Below are 23,341 nucleotides of genomic sequence, written 5' to 3'. Positions count from 1 at the left end.
GTGTACACAAATCCTACTTCTTCTATAAAATCTTTACTCTATCAAAGCAGTCTAGTGACCCCTCTTTCTCCCTTCACAGTAGTTGATATCATTAGTACAATTCACTAAACATTACTGCTATTATTATTTTGGGAGATGAATATATTTGATTGGCAGATTTTATTTTATCAAGGAGTGGGTGAAAAGCCAGTGATCTAATGTCTGAGATGGTGAATTCCCATTCTTGGAGGTTTCAAGCAGACACTGAAACCCGTAGATAGGGTTTCTGGAGAGAGTATTGGTGCATTTGCCAGTTAAGATTACTTTCATCTTTAAATTCATAATTTTTTCTGATATGGTTTGCAGAAACATTTATGTATGGAAGCATGGAGGGTTTTGTGTGAGGTTGGGAAAGGAAGATTAAGGTGAATCGTGTAACTAGAATGGCTTCGAGGAAGAGATGAGACCATCCTGTTTTTCCATTGCCCATCTCCCTTCTCCAGCATTTGCCTGGGCAAGATCCTCCCCACCCAATAAAGTTTAAATATCAAGTTAAAAGAACTTAACTCTAAGACATGGTCTTGCAGTCTGCCAATCAATAGCATTGGAATCCTCAGATTCTCAGGATCCATCCCAGAATTTACTGAGTCAGAATTTGCATTTTAACAAATTCCCAGTGATTAATTTGTACACAGATATTTTAGAAGTACCAGTAGAGTGGACTCCAAACATTAAAAAGGTGCTTTATATAGAACTCTATTGAGCTGATAATGATAGCTCAGTTGTTAAAGAATCCGCCTGCAATGCAGGAGACCCTGGTTCAACTCCTGGGTTGGGAAGATATGCTGGAGAAGGGAAAGGCTACCTGCTCCAGTATTCTTGGGCTTCCTTGTGGCTCAGCTGTTAAAGAATCTGCCTGCAGTGTGGGAGACCTGGGTTCGATCCCTCGGCTGGGAAGATCCTCTGGAGAAGAGAAAGGCTACCCACTCCAGTATTCTGGCCTGGAGAATTCCATGGACTGTATAGTACTTGGGGTTGTAAAGAGTGGGACCCTACTGAGCAACTTTCACTTTCTACAAAAAAAAGAAGAAAAAAAGAAAACTAGCAGTCAGTCAACAACTTTTTTTTCTTCTCTCACGCCCCACATCCTATCCATCAGTAAGATTTAGGTATAGGCTTGAAACCACCCAGTTCATATGGGACTTGAACTCAGCCAAAACTCAGATTGGGACTTCAGCTCAGATTCAGAGTCACTGTCTTTTTCTATTTTTTGGCTGCACCACACATCACGCAGAATCTTAGTTCCCTGACCAGGGATAGAATCTGTGCTCTCTTCAGTGGAAGCACGAAATCTTAATCACTGATCCACAAGGAGGTCCCACTGTCTTTTAATTAAAATTACTCACCTGGTGTCAGGACTTACTGAAGCTCAGATTCTTTATGTCTTAACACAGAAGGAATTCAGTGAGGCAAAGTGATAAGCAATAAGTAGATTTATTAATATAGGATGTTTTGTGAGAGATATAAGCGCACAGGCAAGGACCCTCTGCCTTGAGAATCAAGTGAGAAGGCAGGTTTATTTAGGGAGGTGCACACTCCATAGCCATGAAATTAAAAGACACTTACTCCTTGGAAGGAAAGTTATGACCAACCTAGATAGCATATTAAAAAGCAGAGACATTACTTTGCCAACAAACGTTCGTCTAGTCAAGGCTATGGTTTTTCCAGTGCTCATGTATGGATGTGAGAGTTGGACTGTGAAGAAAGCTGAATGCACCAAAGAATTGATGCTTTTGAACTGTGGTGTTGGAGAACACTCTTGAGAGTCCCTTGGACTGCAAGGAGATCCAACCAGTCCATCCTAAAGGAGATCAGTCCTGGGTGTTCATTGGAAGGACTGATGCTGAAGCTGAAACTCCAATATTTTGGCCATCTGATGCGAAGAGCTGACTCATTGGAAAAGACTCTGATGCTAGGGAAGATTGAGGGCAGGAGGAGAAGGGGACGACAGAGGATGAGATGGCTGGATGGCATCACCTACTCGATGGACATGGGTTTGGGTGGACTCCAGGAGTTGGTGATGGACAGGGAGGCCTGGCGTGCTGCAGTTCATGGGGTGGCAGAGAGTCGGACACGACTGAGTGACTGAACTGAACACTCCATAGACAGAGTGTGGGCCCCCTCAGAAGGTGAGACGCCCTGAGAGATACACATTTAATAGACAAAATGCAGTCTATCTCAAAAGATGGGCACAGCCTGGAAATATAGGGTGGTTGCCAAGTTTTTAATGGGCTGGCTGGGAGGATTATTCCAATTATTTTGGGGAAGAGGCAGGATGTCTAGGAATTGAGCCACAGCTCACTTTTGGTCTCTAATAGTTGGCCTTCAACTGTCATGGTGCCTTTGGGTGAGTCCGTTAGCATACAAATGCATTTCAATGAGCATATAATGAGGCTCAAGGTCTACTGGAATTGAGTCTTCCTCCATCTTGGGCCTAGTTGGTTCAAACCAGTTTATGTTGTATCCTCAATAGGTCTGTCATTCTTTAGGGGTTGTGCCTTGCCCCCTTCCCTCCTATTTCAGGTTTAACCTTAAAAATATACCCTGTAACCGACTACTTTTCTTTCGCCACCACCTATTGCAAACTACCATCATCTCCCACTGAGACTACTACTAGAGTCTCAATTAGTTTTTCTTTTTTTTAAAAGATTTATTTATTTATGCTTTATTTTTTGGCTGTGGTGGGTCTTTATTGCTGCACACAGGCTTTTCTCTAGTTGCGGTGAGTGGGGCTACTCTTTGTTGAGGTGTGTGAGCTTCAATAGTTGTGGCACATGGGCTTAGTTGCTCTGCTGCATCTGGGATACTCCCAAACCAGGGATCGAACCAATGTCCCTTGCATTGCAAGGTGGATTCTTAACCACTGGACCACCAGGGAAGCCCTCAATCAGTTTTTCTGATTCAGTTTAGAAATTTTTAAAAGTTTGAAATTTTAGATTAATGGTAAGTTGCAAAAAAAAAAAAAAGGTATGAAGAAGTCCATGTAATCCTTCATCCAGTGCCTCTAATGGTAACATCTTGTATAACTATACTACAATATGGAAATTGACATAGGTATAATCCACAGATTTTATTAGAATCTCATTATTTTACACGCACTATTTTTTTTGGTATGTGTATACTTCTTTGCAACTTTGTTACATGTGTAGATTCATGTAACTGTCTCCACTCCACAATCAATATACGGAACAATTCTATTACCGCACAATTCCCATCTGCTACCCCTTTAGAATGTACCCTCCCCTCTCCCGAGTTACAAATTCCTGGCAACCACTAATCTATTCTTTATCTCTATAATTTTATTATTTCAAGAATGTTGTGCAGTGGATAAGAATTCACCTGCCAATGCAGGGGACACGGGTTTAATCACTGGTCTGGCAAGATTTCATAGGCCAAGGAGCAACTAAGCCCATGTACCCCAACTACTGAGCCTGTGTGTTGCAACTACTGAAGCCCATGTGCTGACAACCTATACTCCACAACAAGAGAAGCCACTGCAATGAGAAGCCCACACACAGCAATGAAGAGCAGTCCCAGCTCACTGCAACTACAGAAAGCCTGTGTAAAGCAACAAAGACCCAGCACAGCCAAAACTAAAAAAAATAAAATAAAAATTTTAAAAAGAATATTAAAAAATAAAAACAAGAGAGACTTCTCTGGCAGTCCAATGGTTAAGATGCCATGCTTCCAATGCAGGAAACATGGATTTGATCCCTGGTCAGGGGACTAAAATCCTTCATGCCGTGTGATGTTCCTCCCAAAAAAAAATTAAAAAAAAGCAAGAATCTTATGTAAATGCAATAATATGGAAAGTAATTTTTTTGTGGCTGGCTTTTTTCAATCAGCATAATTCTCCTGAGATCTGCCCGTTATGGCATGCATCAGTGGTTTCTTTTTTTATTGTTGAGTAGTGTTCCATACTTGGGGAGGAGTTGTTGTTGCTTGTTTCTTAATTTTTATTGGAGTGTAGTTGATTCACAATGTTTTGTTAGTTTTAGATGGACAGCAAAGTGAGTCATGGACATTTGGGTTGATTCCAGTTTGGGGCTGTTATTAAAAAAAAGCTTCTATTGTTACTCAGAAACTGGATTCACCTCTTTGTGGGTGTCAAGCAAAAAGACACATCCAAGCCAAAGTGTAAGAGAAGGGAGAACTTATCACTTACAGCTAGTAAGGAGAATACCAGGGATATTTCCCAAAACAGTGTCTCCCCAACAGAAAAATTGGGAAAGCTTTAGGCTAAGGGTACATGTATCTTCATGAAGGGGTTTGAATGGAGAATTTAGCTTAGATTTGGGACAAAGGTTGACAGAGTTCAAGCTTTTGTTAACTGAAGTCATGAGGTTCAGAATATGTCAATATTATTATTCCTTATGTTCTGACCAGTCTGGGATCTCAGCCTATAGCCATTCTCCACAAGGGTGGGGGCCTTAGTTCCTGCTGAACTCAAAGATATGCATTAGATTGTTATGCATGTCCCTTAAGGATCTAGGATTCTTTTATTAATAAACTATTGCTTCTTGATTGCTTTCTCTTTGTTCCTGCAGTCTTTAGTTCCTTCAGAATCTGTAATTACTGAGCCCTCTTCAAGGGCAAGCCTTGCGGCCAGACTTTGATCATAAAGTGGTTTAGGCCAAAAATGGCTTCTCTTAAAGTCAAAAACACCAAGGCTAGGTCTCTTTCTCTGGGGAACGCCTACCTTATCTGCTTACACTATAATTTGTGTACAAGGTTTTGTGTGAACAGAACATAAATCACTTTCTCTAGGATAAACACCCAAGAGTGCAATTGCTGGATCACACAGTAAGCATAATTTTATAAGAAACTGCCAAATTTTTCCAGAGTAGCTGTACCATTTTACACTCCTGCCAGCAATGTATATGAGTGGATACAGTTCCTCCACCTCCTTGAGAGTATTTAGTGTTTTCACTATTTTTCAAAAAATTTGAGCCATCATCATAGGTGTATAGTGATATCTCATTGTAATTTTTAAGTAATTTTATTTATTTGTTTGTTTTTGGCTGCATTGGGTCTTCCTTCTTGAGTCCTTCTCTAGTTGTGGAGAGCACAGGCTTCTCATAGAGGTGGCTTCTCATAGAGGTGGAGCTAGGTGTGCAGGGTTCAGTAGTTGTGGTCCATGGGCTTAGTGGCCCCATGGCATGTGGAATCTTCCCAGATCATGGATGGAATCTGTTGTCCCCTGTATTTAAGATTCTTAATCACTGGGCTACCAGGGAAGTCCTTATTGTGATTTTTACATTTTCCTAATGGCTAATGATGAATGTCTTTTCATTTGCTTATTTGCTGTCTGTATATTCTTTCAGTGAAATGTCTATTTCTTGTTTTTGCTCATTCTCTAATTGATCTTTTTTTAACAGTTGTGAGAATCCTCTGTATAATGTAGATATAAGGGCTGTGCTGGATATGTGGCTTGCAAATATTTTATCCCACCCTCTAGCTTCCCTGGTATCTCAGATGGTAAAGAATCCGCCTGCAATGCAGGAGACCCCAGTTTGATTCTGGGTCAGGAAGATCCCCTGGAGAGGGGATAGGCTACCCACTCCAGTATTCTTGGGTTTCCCTGGTGGCTCAGCTGGTAAAGAATCCACCGGCATGGGGTGGAGTAAAAAAAAAAAAAAAAAAAAGAATCCACCTGCAATGTGGGAGACCTGGGTTCAGTCCCTGGGCTGGGAAGATCCCTTGGAGGAGGGCATGGCAACCCACTCCAGTATTCTTGCCTGGAGAATTCTCATGCATAGAGGAGCCTGGCGGGCTGCAGTCCATGGGCTCGCAAAAAGTCAGACATGACTAAGCAACTAAACATAGCACCACCCTTTAGCTTGTTTTTTTTTTTACCCTCTCCTCAGGGTCTTTTGAAGAGCCAAAGATTTTAATTTTGATAATGTTAGGGGAAACACTGACTGAAATTGTCCACCCTGGCCAGGCACCACAGTAACCATTTGCATGAGTAATTTTACAACAGGAAGATCCTGGTAAGGAACACAGAACTAACAAGCCACCACCAAATGGAAAAATTCAGGAAAGGTCAAAAAGAGACAGGAGAAACCAGTCCATATGTCCTCCCAGAATCCTTCTCACTGGAATCCATCTTGGCTGGATGATGTGCATGCTATCAGGAAGGACCCTGAGTCAAAATGACTGACCAGAGACAACCTAGAAACTAATCCCATCACCATAAAACTGAGACTGTGAGCCACATGGCAGAGCAGTTCTCTTGGGTTCCCTTACCTGCTGCTCTCCACCTGGGCAAACCTTCCCAATTGTCTCTTGCTTTGTTAGCATACGTGTCTACTTGGACAATTCATTTCTGAATGTTAGACAAAGGCCCACTCTTGGGCACAGGAAGGGGTCCCCATACCTGTCACAATAAGATCCAATTTATCAGTGTTTCCCTTATATGGATGGTGCTTTTGGTGGCAATTCTGAAAACTCTGCCTGGTTATTGGTCCTAAAGATGTTTTACCATGTTATTTTTCTAAGCTTTTTATAGTGTTGACTGAAAAAAAACACACAGCCTAAAAGTTGTGAATTAAGTTTTATTTAATGAACTTACTGAGACTATAGCTTGGGAAACAGTCTCTCAGTTAGCTCTGAGGAACTGATCCAAAGAGGTAAGGGAAAGGTCAGAATACATAGTTTTTGCTTAAAAAAAAAATGTTAGTAGGACATCAAAAGGTTCAGTTCAGTTCAGTCGCTCAGTTGTCTGACTCTTTGCAACTCCATGGACTGTAGCATGCCAGGCCTCCCTGACCACCACCAACTCCCAGAGCTTACTCAAACTCATGTCCATTGAGTCAGTGATACCATCCAACCATCTCATCCTCTGTCGTCCCCTTCTCCTGCCTTCTATCTTTCCCAGCATCAGGGTCTTTTCAAATTAGTCAGTTCTTCGCATTAGGTGGCCAAAGTACTGGAGTTTCAACTTCAACATCAGTCCTTCCAAAGAATATTCAGGACTGATTTCCTTTAGGATGGACTGGTTGGATCTCCTTGAAGTCAAAGGGACTCTCAAGAGTCTTCTCCAATACCACAGTTCAAAAGCATCAAAAGATTACTGCTAATCAATTTTAGAAACCAGGCTTATGGTTGCCAAGGGTGAGGAGGTTGGAGGAGGGAAGGATTGGGAGTTTGGGATCAGCAGATGCAAATTATTATTTATAGGATGGATAAATAACAAGGTCCTACTGTATAACACAGATGACTGTATTCAATATTTTATGATAAAACATGATGGAAAAGAGGATGAAAAAGAATATACATACATGTATAACTGAATCACTTTGCTGTACAGCAGAAATTAACACAGTCCTTGTTAATTAAAATAAATCAACATTTAAAAAAATTACTGGTAATCACAAAAAAGAGATGCATTGCGGAAAAAAAGGCAGTTTCACTAAAATTATTCCTTTGATGTGCATTTTAACTATCTAGTGCCAGTATCCTGTTTTTCTCTTGATTTCCCTTCATGGTGCACCATTAGAGAGGCTACAGTGGTTAATGGTTTGATGACAGCCAATAGTCTTTGTTTAATGAAATGGCAGGCAACATTTCCTACCCCCCCTCTTTTTTCTGTTCACATATTTTTACACTTATAAATCTATGATCCATTTCTTCATTTTGGAGAGAAAATGATGGCCTATAAATAAGGCCATGCACCTACAGTCAACTAATCTATGACAAAGGAGGCAAGACTACACAATGTTGGAAAGACAGTCTCTTCAACAAATGGTGCTGGGAAAACTGGAAGCCACACATAAAAAAATGAAATTAGATCATTCTTTAACTCCATACATAAAAACAAACTCAAAATGGATTAAAGATCTATATGCGAGACTAGAAACCATAAAACTCCTAGAGAAAAACATAGGCAGAACACTCTCTACATAAATCACAGCAGCATCTTTTTCAATTCATCTCCCAGAATAATGGAAATAAAAACAAAAATAAACAAATGGAATCTACTTAAATCCAAAAACTTTTGCACAGCAAAGGAAACAAAATGAAAGGACAACCCATAGATTGGGAGAAACTATCTGCAAATGATGTGACCAGTAAGAGATTAGTCTCCAAAACTTACAAACAGCTTATGATGCTTAAGAGCACCAAACCAAAAAACCCACTCAAAAAAATGGGCAGAGGACCTGAATAGACGTTTCTCCAAAGAGGAAATACAGATGGCCAATAGATGTTCATTTCAAACAACAGATGTTCGAATAAGTGTTAAATGTCACTAAGATGTTCAACCTCCCTAGTTATTAGAGAAATGCAAGTCAAAACTACAATGAGCTATCACCTCACACCGGTCAGAATGGCTGTTACCAAAAAAATCCACAAACAACAAATGCTGGAGAGGGTGTGAAGAGAAGGAAACCCTCCTACACTGTTGATGGGGATGTAAATTGGTACAGCCACTATGGAGAACCATATAGAGGTTCCTTAAAAAACTAAAAGTAGAGCTACCATGTGACCCTGCAATCCCATTCCTGGGCATATATTCGGAGAAAAAGATTATCTGAAAGGATACATGCACCCCAATGTCCATTGCAACACAGCTTACAGTAGCCGAGACATGGAAGCAACCTAAATGTCTGTTGATAGAAAATGGATTTTGTGCATGAGTCCATGCTAAGTTGCTTCTGTCGTGTCTGACTCTTTGTGATCCCATGGACTGTAACCCATAGGTTCCTCTGTCCATGAGATTCTCCAGGTGAGAATACTGGAGTGGGTTGCCATTTCCTTCTCCAGGGAACCTTCCTGACCCAGGGATGGAACCTACATCTCTTACATCTCCTGCACTGGTAGGTGGGTTCTTTACCACTCACATCACCCAGGAAGCCCCAAGAAGATGTGGTACGTATATGCAATGGAATATGACTCAGCCATTAAAAAGAATGAAATAATGCCATTTGCAGCAATACAGATGTACCTAGGGAGAAGGCAATGGCACCCCACTCCAGTACTCTTGCCTGGAAAATCCCATGGACGGAGGAGCCTGGTAGGCTGCAGTCCATGGGGTCGCTAAGAGTCCGACACGACTGAGAGACTTCACTTTCACTTTTCACTTTCATGCATTGGAGAAGGAAATGGCAACTCACTCCAGTGTTCTTGCCTGGAGAATCCCAGAGTTGGTGGAGCTTGGTGGGCTGCCGTCTATGGGGTCGCACAGAGTCGGACACGACTGAAGTGATGCAGCAGCAGCAGCAGCAGATGTACCTAGGGACTGTCATACTGAGTGAAGTAAGTCAGACAGAGGAGAAATATTGTATGACATCCCTTATATTTGGAATCTAAAAAGAAACGATACAATTGTACTTACAAACAGAAAGAGATGCACAGACTTAGAAAACAAATTTAGGGATGCCAGGGGGACGGGAAAGTTACAGACTTCTGAAGGTCATGTACACACTACTGAAAACGGATAACCAACAAGGACTATTGTATACACATGGAACTCTACTTGATTTTATGCGCCAACCTAGATGGTAGGGGGACTTCGAGAGAATCGATACATGTATATGTATGGCTGAGTCCCTTTGCTGTTCACCTGAAACTATCACAACATTGTTAATCGGCTATACTCTAATCAAAATAAAAACTTTAAATTAAAAAAAAAAAACCAACAGAACTGGCAATTCTACAATCTGATCACCCATGGTAGTCTTATGTGCCACTGGGAGAACCCAAGACACGTAAGACAGGACTCAAACAACTCTGGGGCCAAACCTAGAGGAGTCAAGCTCTCAAGCTTGGCTCAATACATGATCATCACTAGCAATTTTAGTTTGACAAACTGACGTCAGAATGAGAAATAAAGATTAAAAAAACAAACAAACAATAAATTGCCAAACTTCATCGAATATTCCAGTCAGGTTAATGTACATACAAAACTTATGAGCATTTACTTAATTGGAAATTAAAGAAAACCATGCCCTAAAAATGAGGAAACTCTTTTATCCTGCTGCTGCTGCTAAGTCCCTTCAGTCGTGTCCAACTCTGTGCGACCCCATAGAGGGCAGCCCACCAGGCTCCCCAGTCCCTGGGGTTCTTATCCTACATGAAGTTAAATTAAAAAGCTGGCTTGATAAAAACATCTTCAGAATTCCGTTTTTAAATAAATGTGTTCTACTGGGAAACTTTTATTTTTCTGTGTCTTTTGGATTTAAATGTTCTACCAGATCTTCCTAGGATGTTCTGTGTATGTGTGTGCTTGTATGTATGTGTTTTAGAAATCTGACCTCTTCCATGCTACTATAAAAAAAAAAATTAATTTTTGGCTGTGCTGGGTCGTTGTTGCTTTGCCTGGGTTTTCTGTAGTTGTATCCAGCGGGAACTACTGTCTAGTTGTGGTGCCCTGGCTTCTCATTATGGTGGCTTCTCTTACTGTGGAACATGGGCCTCTAGCTGTGTGGATGGGCTTCAGTAGTTGCAGTGGACGGGCAAAACAGTTGTGGCTCACCCGGTCTTAGTTGCTCCTGGCATGGGGAAATCTTCCTGAACCAGGAATAGAACCTGTGTCCCCTGCATTGGCAGGTGGACTCTTATCTGCTGTGGCAATAGGGAAGTCCCTCCTTGAGCCTTTAGTTTACTTCTCAACCTTCCCCTCAAACTTGTTTTTTAAAACAGCATTTACATGTTTCAAGAGAACAGCATCGAAACATGTATATTATCTAGGGTGAAACAGATCACCAGCCCAGGTTGGATGCATAGACAAGTGCTCGGGCCTGGTGCACTGGGAAGACCCAGAGGGATCGGGTGGAGAGGGAGGTGGGAGGGGGGACCGGGATGGGGAATACATGTAAATCCATGGCTAATTCATTTCAATGTATGACAAAAAGCACTGCAATGTTGTAAAGTAATTAGCCTCCAACTAATAAAAATAAATGTAAAAAAATATTAAAAAATTAAAAAAACCCAGCATTTACATAATATATTGCATAAGAATTTGCTCATTTGTTTATTGTTTATCCCCATTCTCAATCCCATCGCCACCTTCAAGAAAACTTATTGCCATAGCCCAGACCCTGAAACAGCGCCTGGTACACAGACGGTAGTACTTGGATAAGTGAATTTGCTTGGCAGGCTGGAAAGAACCAGTAAATGTAAAAGGAGGGCTACGGTCTACTTCTAGGTCAGAAGCTCTTCAGACTTCGCGTGAGCGCCACCTCTCGGGAGCCAGTTTGGTCGAGAAAAAAGAAAGTGAGTCATAGAATCTTAACGAAAAAATAAAACTTGTAAAATGGCGGAACGTAGCTTGCCGGAAGAGCAGGAAAAAACAAGATTAGCAGCTGCTCCCTAGAATGACGCCGTCTGTCAGGAGGAAGCGTAGGCGAGCGGTGTTCAGCAAAACGGGCCCTCCTGCAGCCGATCTAGGCAGAAGCGTTCCGCGCGGGTGGGTGCCAGGAACCTGGAGGAGCCGGGGCGCGTTTCCGGCGCTGGCGGCCGCAGACGGTGTTGAAGCCCAGGTAGCAGGAGGGTTGGTAAGAAGAGTTCGGGCTCCTGAGAGGAAAGGGAAACGAGTGGGACCTCTTCTGCTCAGAGAGGTGGCCAGGGGGATCGGATGGGAGGGAAGCGCCTGACGACTGGTCCAAACTTGTCAGCTCACGTCCAACACCACGTGGACTTACCTTTGTCCGTGGCTGCCTTTCCGCGACTGTAGGGGTTGTGTCTTGTTTCTGGGCAGCAATAGATGACTCACTCTAGTACTCTTGTGTGGAAAATCCCGTGGACAGGGGAGCCTGGCGGATTAAAATCCACAGGGTCGCAAAGAGTGGGACACGACTGAGCATGTACCTACACTTACACACAGAATGAATGATAGCTGTCTGTGTCCTATATGTCCATAGGGACTGTTTGTGGCTCTTTAGTCCCATTTTCTCCTGGGGAATCGGTGCTTATCTTAAGCTTCCATTAGGAGTTCTCCACCAGTTTTGGGGCTTTGTCTTTTTTTCTTGGAGGTGCAGGGTGATTATCATTTAAGAGATTTTCTTTTCTCTTATTGAGTGCTAGTCCCTGTGGCTAGGTAGCAGGACAGACACAGAAGTAAACCATCCCTGTATAGATGCAGCAGGCCAGTGGAAAGACAGATAAACAGAAAATTCAAATATATTGTTACAGTGCTGTAATAAGAGGTAACTAAAGTACAGGAAGGAAGAGCCAGAAAGTGGTCCTGCTAGCCAGAGGGATTGTCTTTCAAGATAGGAGGACTCGTTTCTCATCATGTGGAGAAGGATCAGTTTCTGAGCACAGTCTTCTCTGTAAAAGGAAAAGTCTAGAATTGGTTCTCTCTAGGCTTCCTTCCAGCGTGATGTCCCATGTCAGATATTAACTCATGGTTTTAGTGCTCCCACGATCCACCATTTATTGGTTAGTCAGAATATGTTTTATGTCTCATGACACAGCATAAGTTGCATAGGGTTGGGTGATCTGGATTTTGGTCCTCATCCTGGTGCTCTGAATCTGTTTCCTCATTTGTAAAAGGAGATCGTAATGAAAGAATCTCTAATACCCCTTCTAGGTCTAAAACCATGACTGTGGCAGTAGGTCAAGCCACATTTCACACTGCCCTTTACATTATCACTGTGCTTTCCCTCATCTGGATAGTTGAGAAAGATAGTGTCTTTTTAAAAATCTCCTGCCTTAATTCTGCCACAGTATTGGGTACACAATACTGTGTTAGTTTGAAAACTGGCTCCTGTACACAGAAGGAAAGGAAGACAAAAGAAAGGCCAACCACTCAGATTGGTATGTGGCAGGTGTAATGAGCAAGAGTTTGAGGCCTGTCTTGGGTGGTTGCAAGGTGAGTAGATCTCTGCTCTTGTCTACCAGAATTTTAAAATTTATATAGAGGCCTTAACTAGGTACAGTCACGTGGTTCGGTTCAGATGGTCTCAACAACCTCTTACTCTCTTAAGGCTGCTGTCCTTGGAACAGCCCCTAATGTGAGGACAGTAGGCAGAGTGTAAATCCCAAGGACAGGGGCAGGGGTGAGGAGCTTGCAATTGCTGAAATCAGCTGAGTGTCAACTGATGGTCAAAACCTCCTCTAATACTCCATCCCTTGTGACCAGCCCTTACAATCTCACCCCCTCTCCTGCAGGGTCAGAAGTGTGCCCTGAGAAGTCAGCAGGTGGTTCTGTCACATGGAGGTGGCTTGTTTGGCAGCTCTCTGACTGCAGTGGAGGCAGATGCCACAGCAACAATATAAAGGCACATGCAAGAGAAAAGACAGATCAAAATGATTCTCAAAATAAATAACAGTTTTCTCCATCAAGAGCCCCATAATTTGAACCATTGATTTACTAAGTCCCCTTATGAGGCAGTAATAATGTCCAAGGCTATTCTGTTTTAGAGGACAGCTTTTCTCATTAAAGATTATTTTAGTGTTTGGTTAAGATCAGGCTTTGCACACTGTCATTTAAGACTTGCTGGATGAACTAAGGGCCTCTCTGTATGTTTTAATGTCCTCCAGGCCAGTGGAGGGGACCAAGATGGTGGCTCTGTTCATGGGACTCTCCAGGCAAGAATATTGAAGTGGGTTGCCATTTCCTCCTCCAGGGATAGGGCCTAGGAGCGCCCACATTTCTAGAGACAGTGCACTGGTGGTAGGGTGCTCATCTGCTACAAACGGACAGGTCATTTAGTCATTGTGAGGGTTTGAGCCATGGCAGAGGTGAGTAGATGGAACTTATTCTGAACAACCCGTTCAAAGGAAGGGAAGTTCTTTCCATGATATGCTGTTCCTTTGTGAGAAGCTCTGCCCAGAGGACCATTGTGTACAGTGCTAGAAGCTGTTGCTCTGTGGGGTGTATTGGGTTTCAGCCCTCTTCCAGAGCCGGAACCAAAATCCTAGGGGTACTCTCCTTCTCTGCCACAGTGCCCAACTCAGACCTTCCAGAGTTATAGGTACATCTAACTCAAATGGTAGCCCAGCTTGGGAGGTTCCCAGAGCTTTAATTTGCTTCACTAGTATTTATTGCCATCTCAAAGGCAAAATAATCCTCTGCTCTAATAAGACTGCTGCTGTAATCCCCTGTCCCACGTATGCCTTCTCTTTACCATGTGATGTAAGGGATGGAGGCACTGTGCCAGGTGGGGAATAAAAGTCCTCCAAGACCGCCAAATTCCTACAAAAGCTTGTACCTGTTTCACATGCTTAGGTGTTGGATAAGCTTGTACCTTATCAGTGACAACTTCTGGGACAATTTAACCGACCAAAGGACTGCCAAAAACTTTACCAAGGTGTCTGGGCCTTGAATTTTCTGTGAATGTACTGCCCACCTTCTCCCTCATGGATGTTCCAACAAAGCCTGCAGAGTGTCCTATAGCAGGGGCAAGTCATCACGTGTTAACGTTATCATATCATTGATATAATGGACCTGTTTTATCGGAGTGGGGAAAGGAAACAGGGACAAGTCTTGGGCTATCACCCAAGCATGTGGGGTTGTGCAGGTAGCCATGGAGAAGTCCTTGAAACATCCTTTACTGCCCCTCTCACATGAAGGCAAATTGATCTTAGTTATCAGGAACTTATGCTTGTAAAAAGTTTTCCATAAATCTCCTTGAAGATGAAGCACATTTAAAAAAAATATTTTTTTTTTCACTGTACCAGGTCTTCATTTCTGTGTGCAGGCTCTCTCTAGTTGCAATGAGTGGAGGCTATTCTAGCTGTGGTGCTTGAGCTTTGCATCGCAGTGACTTCTGTAGGCTCTAGGGTATGCAGGCTCTGTAGTTGCTGCACTTGGGCTCAGTAGTTTGACTCCGAGGATCTAAGCACGGGCTCAGTAGTTGTGGTGTGCAGGCTCAGTTCCCTGTGGCATGTGGAATCCTGGACCAGGGATCGAACCTGTGTGCCCTACACTGGCAGGTGGATTCTCACCATTGGACCACCAGGGAAGTCCAAGATGAAACACTTTTGCAGGAACAGTTTTGCAAAAACATCAGAGTAAAACAATGACTGTAAATGACAAAAAAACTTTTAAATGGCTATGGCTAAAGATCTTGTGAGAGTTCATTATAATTCAGTTGACAAGGAAATGTAATATTTTTTTGACACCCATTTTAAAATTATAGTTGATAACATTATACCAAGACATAGCAAATTTTTAGAAATTTCTTACAAATATACCCCAAAGAAAGTTTAACATCACTTATTTGACAATGCTTCCCATATAATTTAATATATTAAATAGACTAATTATTTCAATATCTCTCTTTTATAAGGAAAGAGATTATATCTTTTGAATTGTTCTAGAGGTTCTCTGGAAAATCCCAGAGTTAGTTCTAGGTCAACAAAACTATTTAGGAATAGATTTTTGGAAAGCTTATCAAAAATATCAAAAGGTTTTAAAACACAATTAAATAGGATCTTAGGTCACTGTGAATTAATAGTTATCTATTTAACTTAAGTTACAAAGACTCCAAAGGCAACTACAGAAAGTTACATAATTGTTTAAAAAAAGTCCCCCAAAACTTTGCCCTTTTAATAGAGAAGACTCATAGAGAAGTACACCCCAAAACTCCTAAGAGAAAACTTTCATTCTTTCTCTGTCTCTTGAAATTGTAAATCTTCATGTATTTGAAATGTAAAGATCACAGGAGATAACTAAAACATTGCCCACAGATTGAAGAAAGAGGGTGGGGAGGGGTGTGAACACACAGTCTGCTATAGGACCCCCCTCCCACAAAATCGAGCCCTCCGTGTCCATCAAAGGCAAGTACAAAAAAATGTTTTTTACTTTTCTTAAGTAATCAAAGACCTGAAAAGATAACATGAAGCACAAGAAATTATTTTGATAAAACACAGAATCTTTTTTTTCTAGGCAAGTTACTCAAAAGGTAAAGAAAAGCCTCTCACAATCCCATAAGGAACAGACCAGTAGTCCAGCAAAACTTTGTCCTTTGTCCTTTGAAAGAAAATTGTTTCAGGTTTACTAAGTACACTATTGATATCAAAGCTTATTTTTCTTTAGGCCAACTAAATAGAGCTTTTTTACAAATTAATTTTGACAATACTCTGGAGATAGAAAAATATCACCTATATTTATAACATACATCCATAGACATATGAAATACAGATAGACACAAAGAATCCATAGCTGTCCCTCCAAAACTTTAGCCATGAATCAGGTATCCACTCACATGGCTAAAGCCTTTTACTAATATTTGTAGAGAAGACTAAAAATTTGGGAATTTCCTGGCGGTACAGTGGTTAGGACTCCATGCTTCCACTGCAGGGGGCATGAGTTCAGTCTCTGGTTGGAGAACTAAGATCACTCAAGCCTCGCAGCGTGGCCAAAAAAGTTTTTTTTGTACTTGGCTTTGATGGACGCTGAAGACTAGATTTTGTGGGAGGGCGGTCCTATAGCAAACTGTTTTCACACCCCTCCCCACCCTTTTTCTTCAATCTGTGGGCAATGTTTTAATTATCTCCTGTGATATTTATATTTCAAACACATGGTAAGATTTACAATTTCAAGAGACAGAAAGAATGCAAGTTTTCTCTTAGAAGTTTTGAGGTATATTTTCTCTCTTATCATAAGTCTAGGGTAATTACTGATTAAAACTTTTCTTTGTATTAGGGGTTGGACAGCGTGGAGTGCTTCATCTCTTTCATTGTCAATCACCACAACATCCTCCCCTTTGCGCTTCTCACTTTCCCAGGGATTCTGTCTCTTAGTGTCCTAATCAGGCTTTGTCACAGCACTTGGACGTTAATCTGCAGCAGCTTGTGCTCCCCTGGCTTTGCTACATAAAAGCTAAGGTCTCCAACTTATCAGCCTGTTCTTTCACCTTGTCTCCCAGCCCCAGAGCTGGCAGAGCAGTGGATACCTGCATGTTCTTCTCTAACTTCAGCTCTTCTTCCAACTAACTCAAGCTTCAGCCTCTAGTGCCTCTGTGGCCAGTGGCCTGCCCACTGTGGCGGCCGTTCATTTCTCTTCTTTGTCGCCTGTGTAGTTTCTCTAACAAACATGTTAAAGTAGCCAGGGTTTTTGGGGCATCCCTGTTCTCCTGTAGTGGTCCACAAGCATCAAACACACAGGCCACCTTCCCCACATAGAGGTAGGTGTTCAGCTTGGAGTTCCTCTAGGGATGCTTCTTTCTCAAGGCCCATTTCTTCAGTCTCTTGGCTGGCTCACCAATTGGTAGTTCACAAACGGGCCCTGTACGCAGAGGGCAAGGAGAGACCAGAGACAGAACACTCTAGGTTGGAAGGTGGTAGTTTTAACAGGACAGGGACACATGAGGCTCATCTTGGCTGATTGCACTGTACCCACCCACCAGAAGCTTAAAATTTATATAGAGGCCTTAACTGGGTTCAGTCACATGTTCTTTGCAGATGGTCTCAGTAACACCTTACTTCTCTCAAAGCTGCATCCTTGGAATGGCTCCTGCTATGGGAACAGTGTACAAAGTCTATATTCCAAGGACAGGGGATGGAGTGAGGAGCCTCTGATCAGCTGGCTCCAGATTGAGGGTGAACTGGCAGTCACATCCTCTTGATATGACTTAACAGAAGCTTATTAAATTAAATGAAATAGCAGTTATAACCCTGGCTTTTGGACCCTTCCCCACTCTGGGATATTAATTCATGGATGAGGGGACTGAGGTGGAATTAGGTTTTTACTAGAGTCCTGGAATTGATGTCACAGATTTAAACCAGCTTTATGGGATAATCTGCTTGAGAAGGATAATGATGTAGGCAGGATATTCAGTGTTGTTTCATCCCTCCACCTGTCTATCCCCAGGACCATGGCCAACAGCGAGCGCACCTTCATTGCTATCAAGCCCGATGGAGTCCAGCGAGGCCTCATGGGAGAAATAATCAAGCGTTTTGAGCAAAAGGGATTCCGTCTTGTTGCCATGAAATTCATGCGGGTAAGTGGACTTCATTCTTGCTGTTTCTATTACTTCATGGAAATAGGGGAACACCGTAGGTCGGCCTCTTTCTTTCTCTCTTCAGATCATTTTAGGCTTCTCCATTTAGAGTGAACAAATGTCCTGAAATGGTGGCTTCTCCACTGAGTCTTGGAACAAAGCGAGTTGTTCAGGACTTTCAGAAGTAGCCTCCCTTTTCTCTTGGCAATGCAGAGTTCCACATACTACTGTAGCACAGTGATTTCTGATTCAAAGCCCTGGGCCTGTTTGAGCTGCTGATCTTGAGATTCCTGAGCAGATCATTTTAGAGACTCCACCACCCTCACCTTTGCCCCCACCCCCCACCATTTGAGGCAAATTGTTTTTCAGCAAGGAAGTCTTTTTATCATTGCTTACCACCTGCCTAGTGTCTAGCATGTATTAGGCACTATCGGGGTGTATAGGGGAAAGTTGTGGTTGTAGGGGAGGCCCACCTGAAACAACAGAGAGCAGACACACTTGCAAGATACCTGCAAAGCAATATTTCAACAACTCCAAAGGATTGATTGGCCAAGAACCCTTCTTCAAACAGACCTGAGAAATTAGAACTTAAATTCTCAAAGCAAATACATTAGGGGATCATCTTTTTTTTCTCTATTAAGGGTCAACTTTCATGAATCAGTCAGAGAAAGAGTCATCTTTGGACTTTCCCAGTGCATTTTATTTTTTAGCTGTGCTGCATGGCTGTGGGATCTTAGTTTCCTGACCAGGGAATGAACCTCGGCCCTGGCAGTAAAAGCATCGAATTCTAGCCACTGGGCTGCCAGGGAATTCTCTGTCTAGTGCATTTTAAATTTAGTTTGATTTGCACTATAGTTTCTCTGTGATGTTTTAGAAAGAGTGTTTTATTATAAAAGGGAGCAGACTGATGTAAATGCTGAGGGGACAGCATGATAGAATGATTATTAGAGCCAGGTATTGGACTAGCAGTGCTTTCCAGAGAGTTTGTATACCGAATTAGGTTTTGAAGGTAAAGTGAAATCAAAGTATTATTGATCAGATATTTACCATGTGTTGGGCACATGTGTTTTCTCACTAGCTCTCATGACAACCCAGAGAGGTACTTATGTCTATTCCCATGGTTGTTAACGATAAGGAAGCTAACTGAGGCTTGGAGAGTTTAAGTAATGTGTGGTTACCCAGTCGGTGATGCAGCTAGTATTTTAACTCAGGGCTCTCTGACCCGTAAGTGCATACATTTTGTCCTTTACACTGTTTCCTATCAAGGGCTTGGACTTGGTGAAGAATGGGAGGAGGGATAGCTGCCGTGAGCCTACAGGGTTATTTAAATCTGATGTGGAGGAAAGTGAAGGAAAACTTGAGTTCCCTTCCACCTGCTCCCCCCCAACCCACCCAAAAAAGCCGGCACCAATTAATAGAATTAAAAGAATGTTGGTAAGGGAAAGTCATCAGGAGACAATCACTGTAAGTTTCCCATTTGGATTGAAGGGATAGGTCAGGATGAATACTAACGGGGTGATGATGTGGCTGTGTAATTTTACTTTGGCAAGAGACGATCAACGGGGCTGAACGATAGCATGTTCAGGATGTGCTTTTTGGCAGCAAATCCCCACGTTTGTGTGTATCACTGAAGTGTGCAGCATTCTGTACGAAGCAGTACCACAGAACTGGGAAAGCCAAGGGATCTCATTAGACCCTTAACGAGCATGTAAGTGGTAGCAAAGAGGAAAGGTGAGTCGAGTTGGCATTGCTAAGCAGATGGTTTGCTCTCTATAACTAGTCTGATTTGTTCCCAGATACCAGCCTTGCAACGTGAAAGATTTATTCTTCAGTAAAATGACTTATTGTTAGATGGCATGCGCTTTTGGGTGGTTTGCAATACCTGTGGAAATTGCATGGTCACTGCACTTGGCCTTTGTTATTTTTTAAATGTGATGAGAAATGGCCTGGTTCAATTTGCTTTTCATCCAATGCTGAGAGCACCTCCCTCTAAGATTTTAGTTGAAGATTGTTTGGGAATGGAAATTCATTGTATTGTTAGTTTTCCTGTCTAAAATACCATGGCTGGATTCAGTTCTAATGTTCTGTAATTTTATGCTGATCAATCAAGGACAATAGGGGAAAATTGGTACTAAGCTAAAGCACTTACAGTCCCTGTCTCTTCTTCCCTTTGGTAAGTTGAGTGAATTAGATTATAATAGAACAAGTGAGCTGAGAACTCATGTTTTAAATAGCAGGATGGGTGAGTGGGAAATAACTAAATTGCTGGTTCTTAAATAGTTTGGTAATGAAATTTCTTTCTCTGTCTCATGGGCTAGGCTTCTGAAGACCTTCTCAAGGAGCACTATATTGACCTGAAGGACCGTCCATTCTTTGCCGGCCTGGTGAAATACATGCACTCAGGGCCAGTGGTTGCCATGGTGAGTGTACATGTTTGGGATATTGATACAAATGGCTCAGTTGGGAGCAAAGAGTGAATATTGTGATTCCTGCTCCTAATGCCAGGTCTTCATTGATGCAAGGATGCTGAGCCTGGGGCATTGGACAATTAGGGTATGAGTTTTCTGACTCACCAAAGGCAAAATACATTTGCTTGGTGAGCCGAAGACTCACATCTGGGAGACATCATGAGAGATATGGCTGATTGTAAGCTCCTGGAGGGTAGAGAAACTGTGTCTTATTTATTGGAGTAATTCTTCTCTGAGTAGGTATTGGTTGTCATCTTTGTGCCAGGCTCTTTTTTAGACACTAGGGATATAATCATGAATGAGACAAAAATAGGTAACTGTTTTCAAAGCTTTCCTTGCCTACATATGCTGAAAAGGGAGGATGGACAGATAATAAAGAAACCAAAAATCATACATGTCAGCTAATGATTAGTGATGCACAGATATGAAATAAGATGACATAATAGGAAGTGACCACATTAGATTGAGTGGTCAAGAAACATGATTTTCAAACTGAGATCTGCATGAGAAGGGGCCGGCTATGTACAAATTTACAGTGAAGAGCATTCTCAACCAAGAAAATAGCATGTGCAAAGGACCTGAGGTGGGTAACTTTTTGAAGTACAGAAGGACGTTTGGAATAGATGAAACCTGGTGGGTGAAAGGGAAGGTTGGGTGAGATTAATTCAGTGGCAGAGGCAGAGGCCAGATTATGTGGGGCTATCTTGGCCCTGTACTTCAGGACTGCTGGGAGGCTGTAGGAGTTTTTTACACTTGGTGTTTTAAAAAAGCCACTCTGGCTGCTGTGTCAAGAATAGTAGAAAAGCAAGAGGAGTGCAGGAAGACCAGTATTCCCGGTGCTGGAACACTTAGATGCCGCATAAATACTTGTCCAATGAATGAATGTCATTTTATGGGAGCCTTTTATTTTCTTTTTGAATTAATAGTTTTCAGATTTTCTGCTGAGATTGATTTTTTTCCTTAACCATATCTTCTTTTGTCCTTGGAGGTCTGGGAGGGACTGAACGTTGTGAAGACAGGTCGAGTGATGCTTGGGGAGACCAACCCTGCAGACTCCAAGCCTGGGACCATCCGTGGGGACTTTTGCATCCAAGTTGGCAGGTCGGGGTTGTTGCATTTTACTGTTCTCTAAAATCCACTTTAGGTGCAGTAAGAATTTGGTCTTCTGCAGCTGAGGGTAGACATGATGCCATATATAGATCAATTTATAATCAGAGTTTATTGTTTCCCTCTTTCTTTTTTTTTTTTCCATTTATTTTTATTAGTTGGAGGCTAATTCTTTTACTGCTTCCCTCTTTCTTAATTTGGTTTTTCTTAGTTTGGCTTTGCAGGCCCTCTGCCTTTGGCCATCATCATCACTCTGGTTGTGCCTCTGCTGTGAGAGGAGAACCTGGCCAGAGTCTTCCTGAAAGCTCCCACTGCTTGCATTAGTGTTCAGATGGGCTGAACATCAGAGGGCTGGATGCGTGGAGGGAATTCTTTTTCCTTACTTTGATGGCAATTATAGGTTTCTTCTTTTGACAAGGAATAATGTACATGGAGCTTTGTTTTTTTATCCTGCTCTTATGGCTGTAGGCTTTCTGGCAATGGAAATGTGGGGAGCTTCTGGGCAGTTTAATCCTGGTTTTGGCCATCTCTTTCCCCATCCAGGAACATTATTCATGGCAGTGATTCTGTGGAGAGTGCAGAGAAGGAGATTGCCTTGTGGTTTCACCCTGAGGAACTGGTAAATTACAAGAGCTGTGCTCAGAACTGGATCTACGAGTGACTTGGAAGCAGACCACAATGCTCATCCCATGCTAGTTTCCCTCCCTCCCACAGGCAAGGACCAGGCCACTGCAAACCTGGTTATTTCTGAGAACTTTCTTTTCACTTGGAGGAAAACTCTTGGAGCTGTGGGTGCTCCATGTACAGTGTTACATGCTATCATCAGATTAAAATGTTTCATCTCAAGGAAAGAGTCGTTGAGTTACTTTTGTTTTGTTGTATTGCTTTGTATTCTTTCTTTTTTATTTTAGGTACTTGGCTAATCTAACAGAGTGTAAATACAATATAAATTATTTATATTAACCTGAGAGATCATACATACATGCACATTTTTTGCCTGTTCCTCTTTTCCCCTGCATTCCGTCCATTCTTGGCACTGAGCCAGTCAACAGCTATCTGCCAGGGATCTGCTAGGTTGCCCAAACTGTACTATATACATTGAGGATTCACTGGAAATAAAAGATATTAATATCTTTCTTGCTCTTGAGAAGCTCTCAGGGATTCAGTGTTTGAGTGAGTGTGAGAAGTTGTAACTACTCCAAAACAGAAAAGCTATGTGGATAGTGGGCCTGGATTTCTGAGATGACCTTAAAAGATGCAGGAGTTATCTTGTAAAGAGTTTTGATTTGTTAGGATATTGATTTGGTTGCTTTAACAGAGACAAGATGGAAATGTATTTATTTATTTATAAGTTCAAACTGGAAATCTAATGTTGATCACTGTGATTGCAGTTAACAGTACTGTACTGTATACTTCAAATTTGCTAGATTGGGTAGATCTGTGTTCTCACCACAGGAAAGAGAGAGGGAGGGAGGGAAGGAGGGAGGAAGAAAATGGTAACTATGGGAAGCTATGGTTATATTAATTAGCTTGATTTTATTAGCTTGCAGGTAGATAGAGCCACAGGACCAAGTTCTGGCCAAAGAGATGTGAAAAAGTGAAGATGGTAAATTTAAGGTTGTACCTTGAAAAAGAAGAGGTAATCCTACTTCCCAACTTGCTGGAAGCTGGATATAGGGGTGGTAACATCTATCTTTGATTAGATGGAGGGAACTGAATCCCTGGACCACCTCAAGGATTAGAGCCTTACCACTATGCCATTAGAGCCTCACTTCTGTGTACCATACCTGCTTGGATTCCAACTCCCTCCCGCCCCCCACCCCCCCGCCACCC

General features: G+C 42.2%; 1 protein-coding gene across 2 annotated transcripts; it reads left to right on the top strand.

Annotated features, from left to right (window-relative positions):
* Nucleotides 1-11,412: 11,412 nt before the first annotated feature.
* Nucleotides 11,413-22,359, top strand: NME1 (NME/NM23 nucleoside diphosphate kinase 1). 2 transcript variants are annotated; one of them, XM_020914043.2, is made up of 5 exons: nucleotides 11,413-11,522; nucleotides 17,804-17,933; nucleotides 20,252-20,353; nucleotides 21,390-21,502; nucleotides 22,052-22,359. In XM_020914043.2, the coding sequence occupies exons 2-5, from the start codon at nucleotides 17,808-17,810 to the stop codon at nucleotides 22,167-22,169; spliced, it is 459 nt and encodes a 152-aa protein (XP_020769702.1). In that variant the 5' UTR covers nucleotides 11,413-11,522; nucleotides 17,804-17,807; the 3' UTR covers nucleotides 22,170-22,359. The 2 variants fall into 2 exon arrangements, with proteins under 2 accessions (XP_020769702.1, XP_020769701.1); XM_020914042.2 differs by having other exon boundaries at nucleotides 11,423-11,537.
* The last annotated feature ends 982 nt before the right edge of the window (nucleotides 22,360-23,341 follow it).

Source organism: Odocoileus virginianus, chromosome 17 (genome assembly GCF_023699985.2).
Source record: "Odocoileus virginianus isolate 20LAN1187 ecotype Illinois chromosome 17, Ovbor_1.2, whole genome shotgun sequence".
Classification (NCBI taxonomy): Eukaryota; Metazoa; Chordata; class Mammalia; order Artiodactyla; family Cervidae; genus Odocoileus; species Odocoileus virginianus.
Note: the sequence above shows the minus strand (reverse complement) of the source record. Positions and strands in the feature narration are given on the sequence as shown.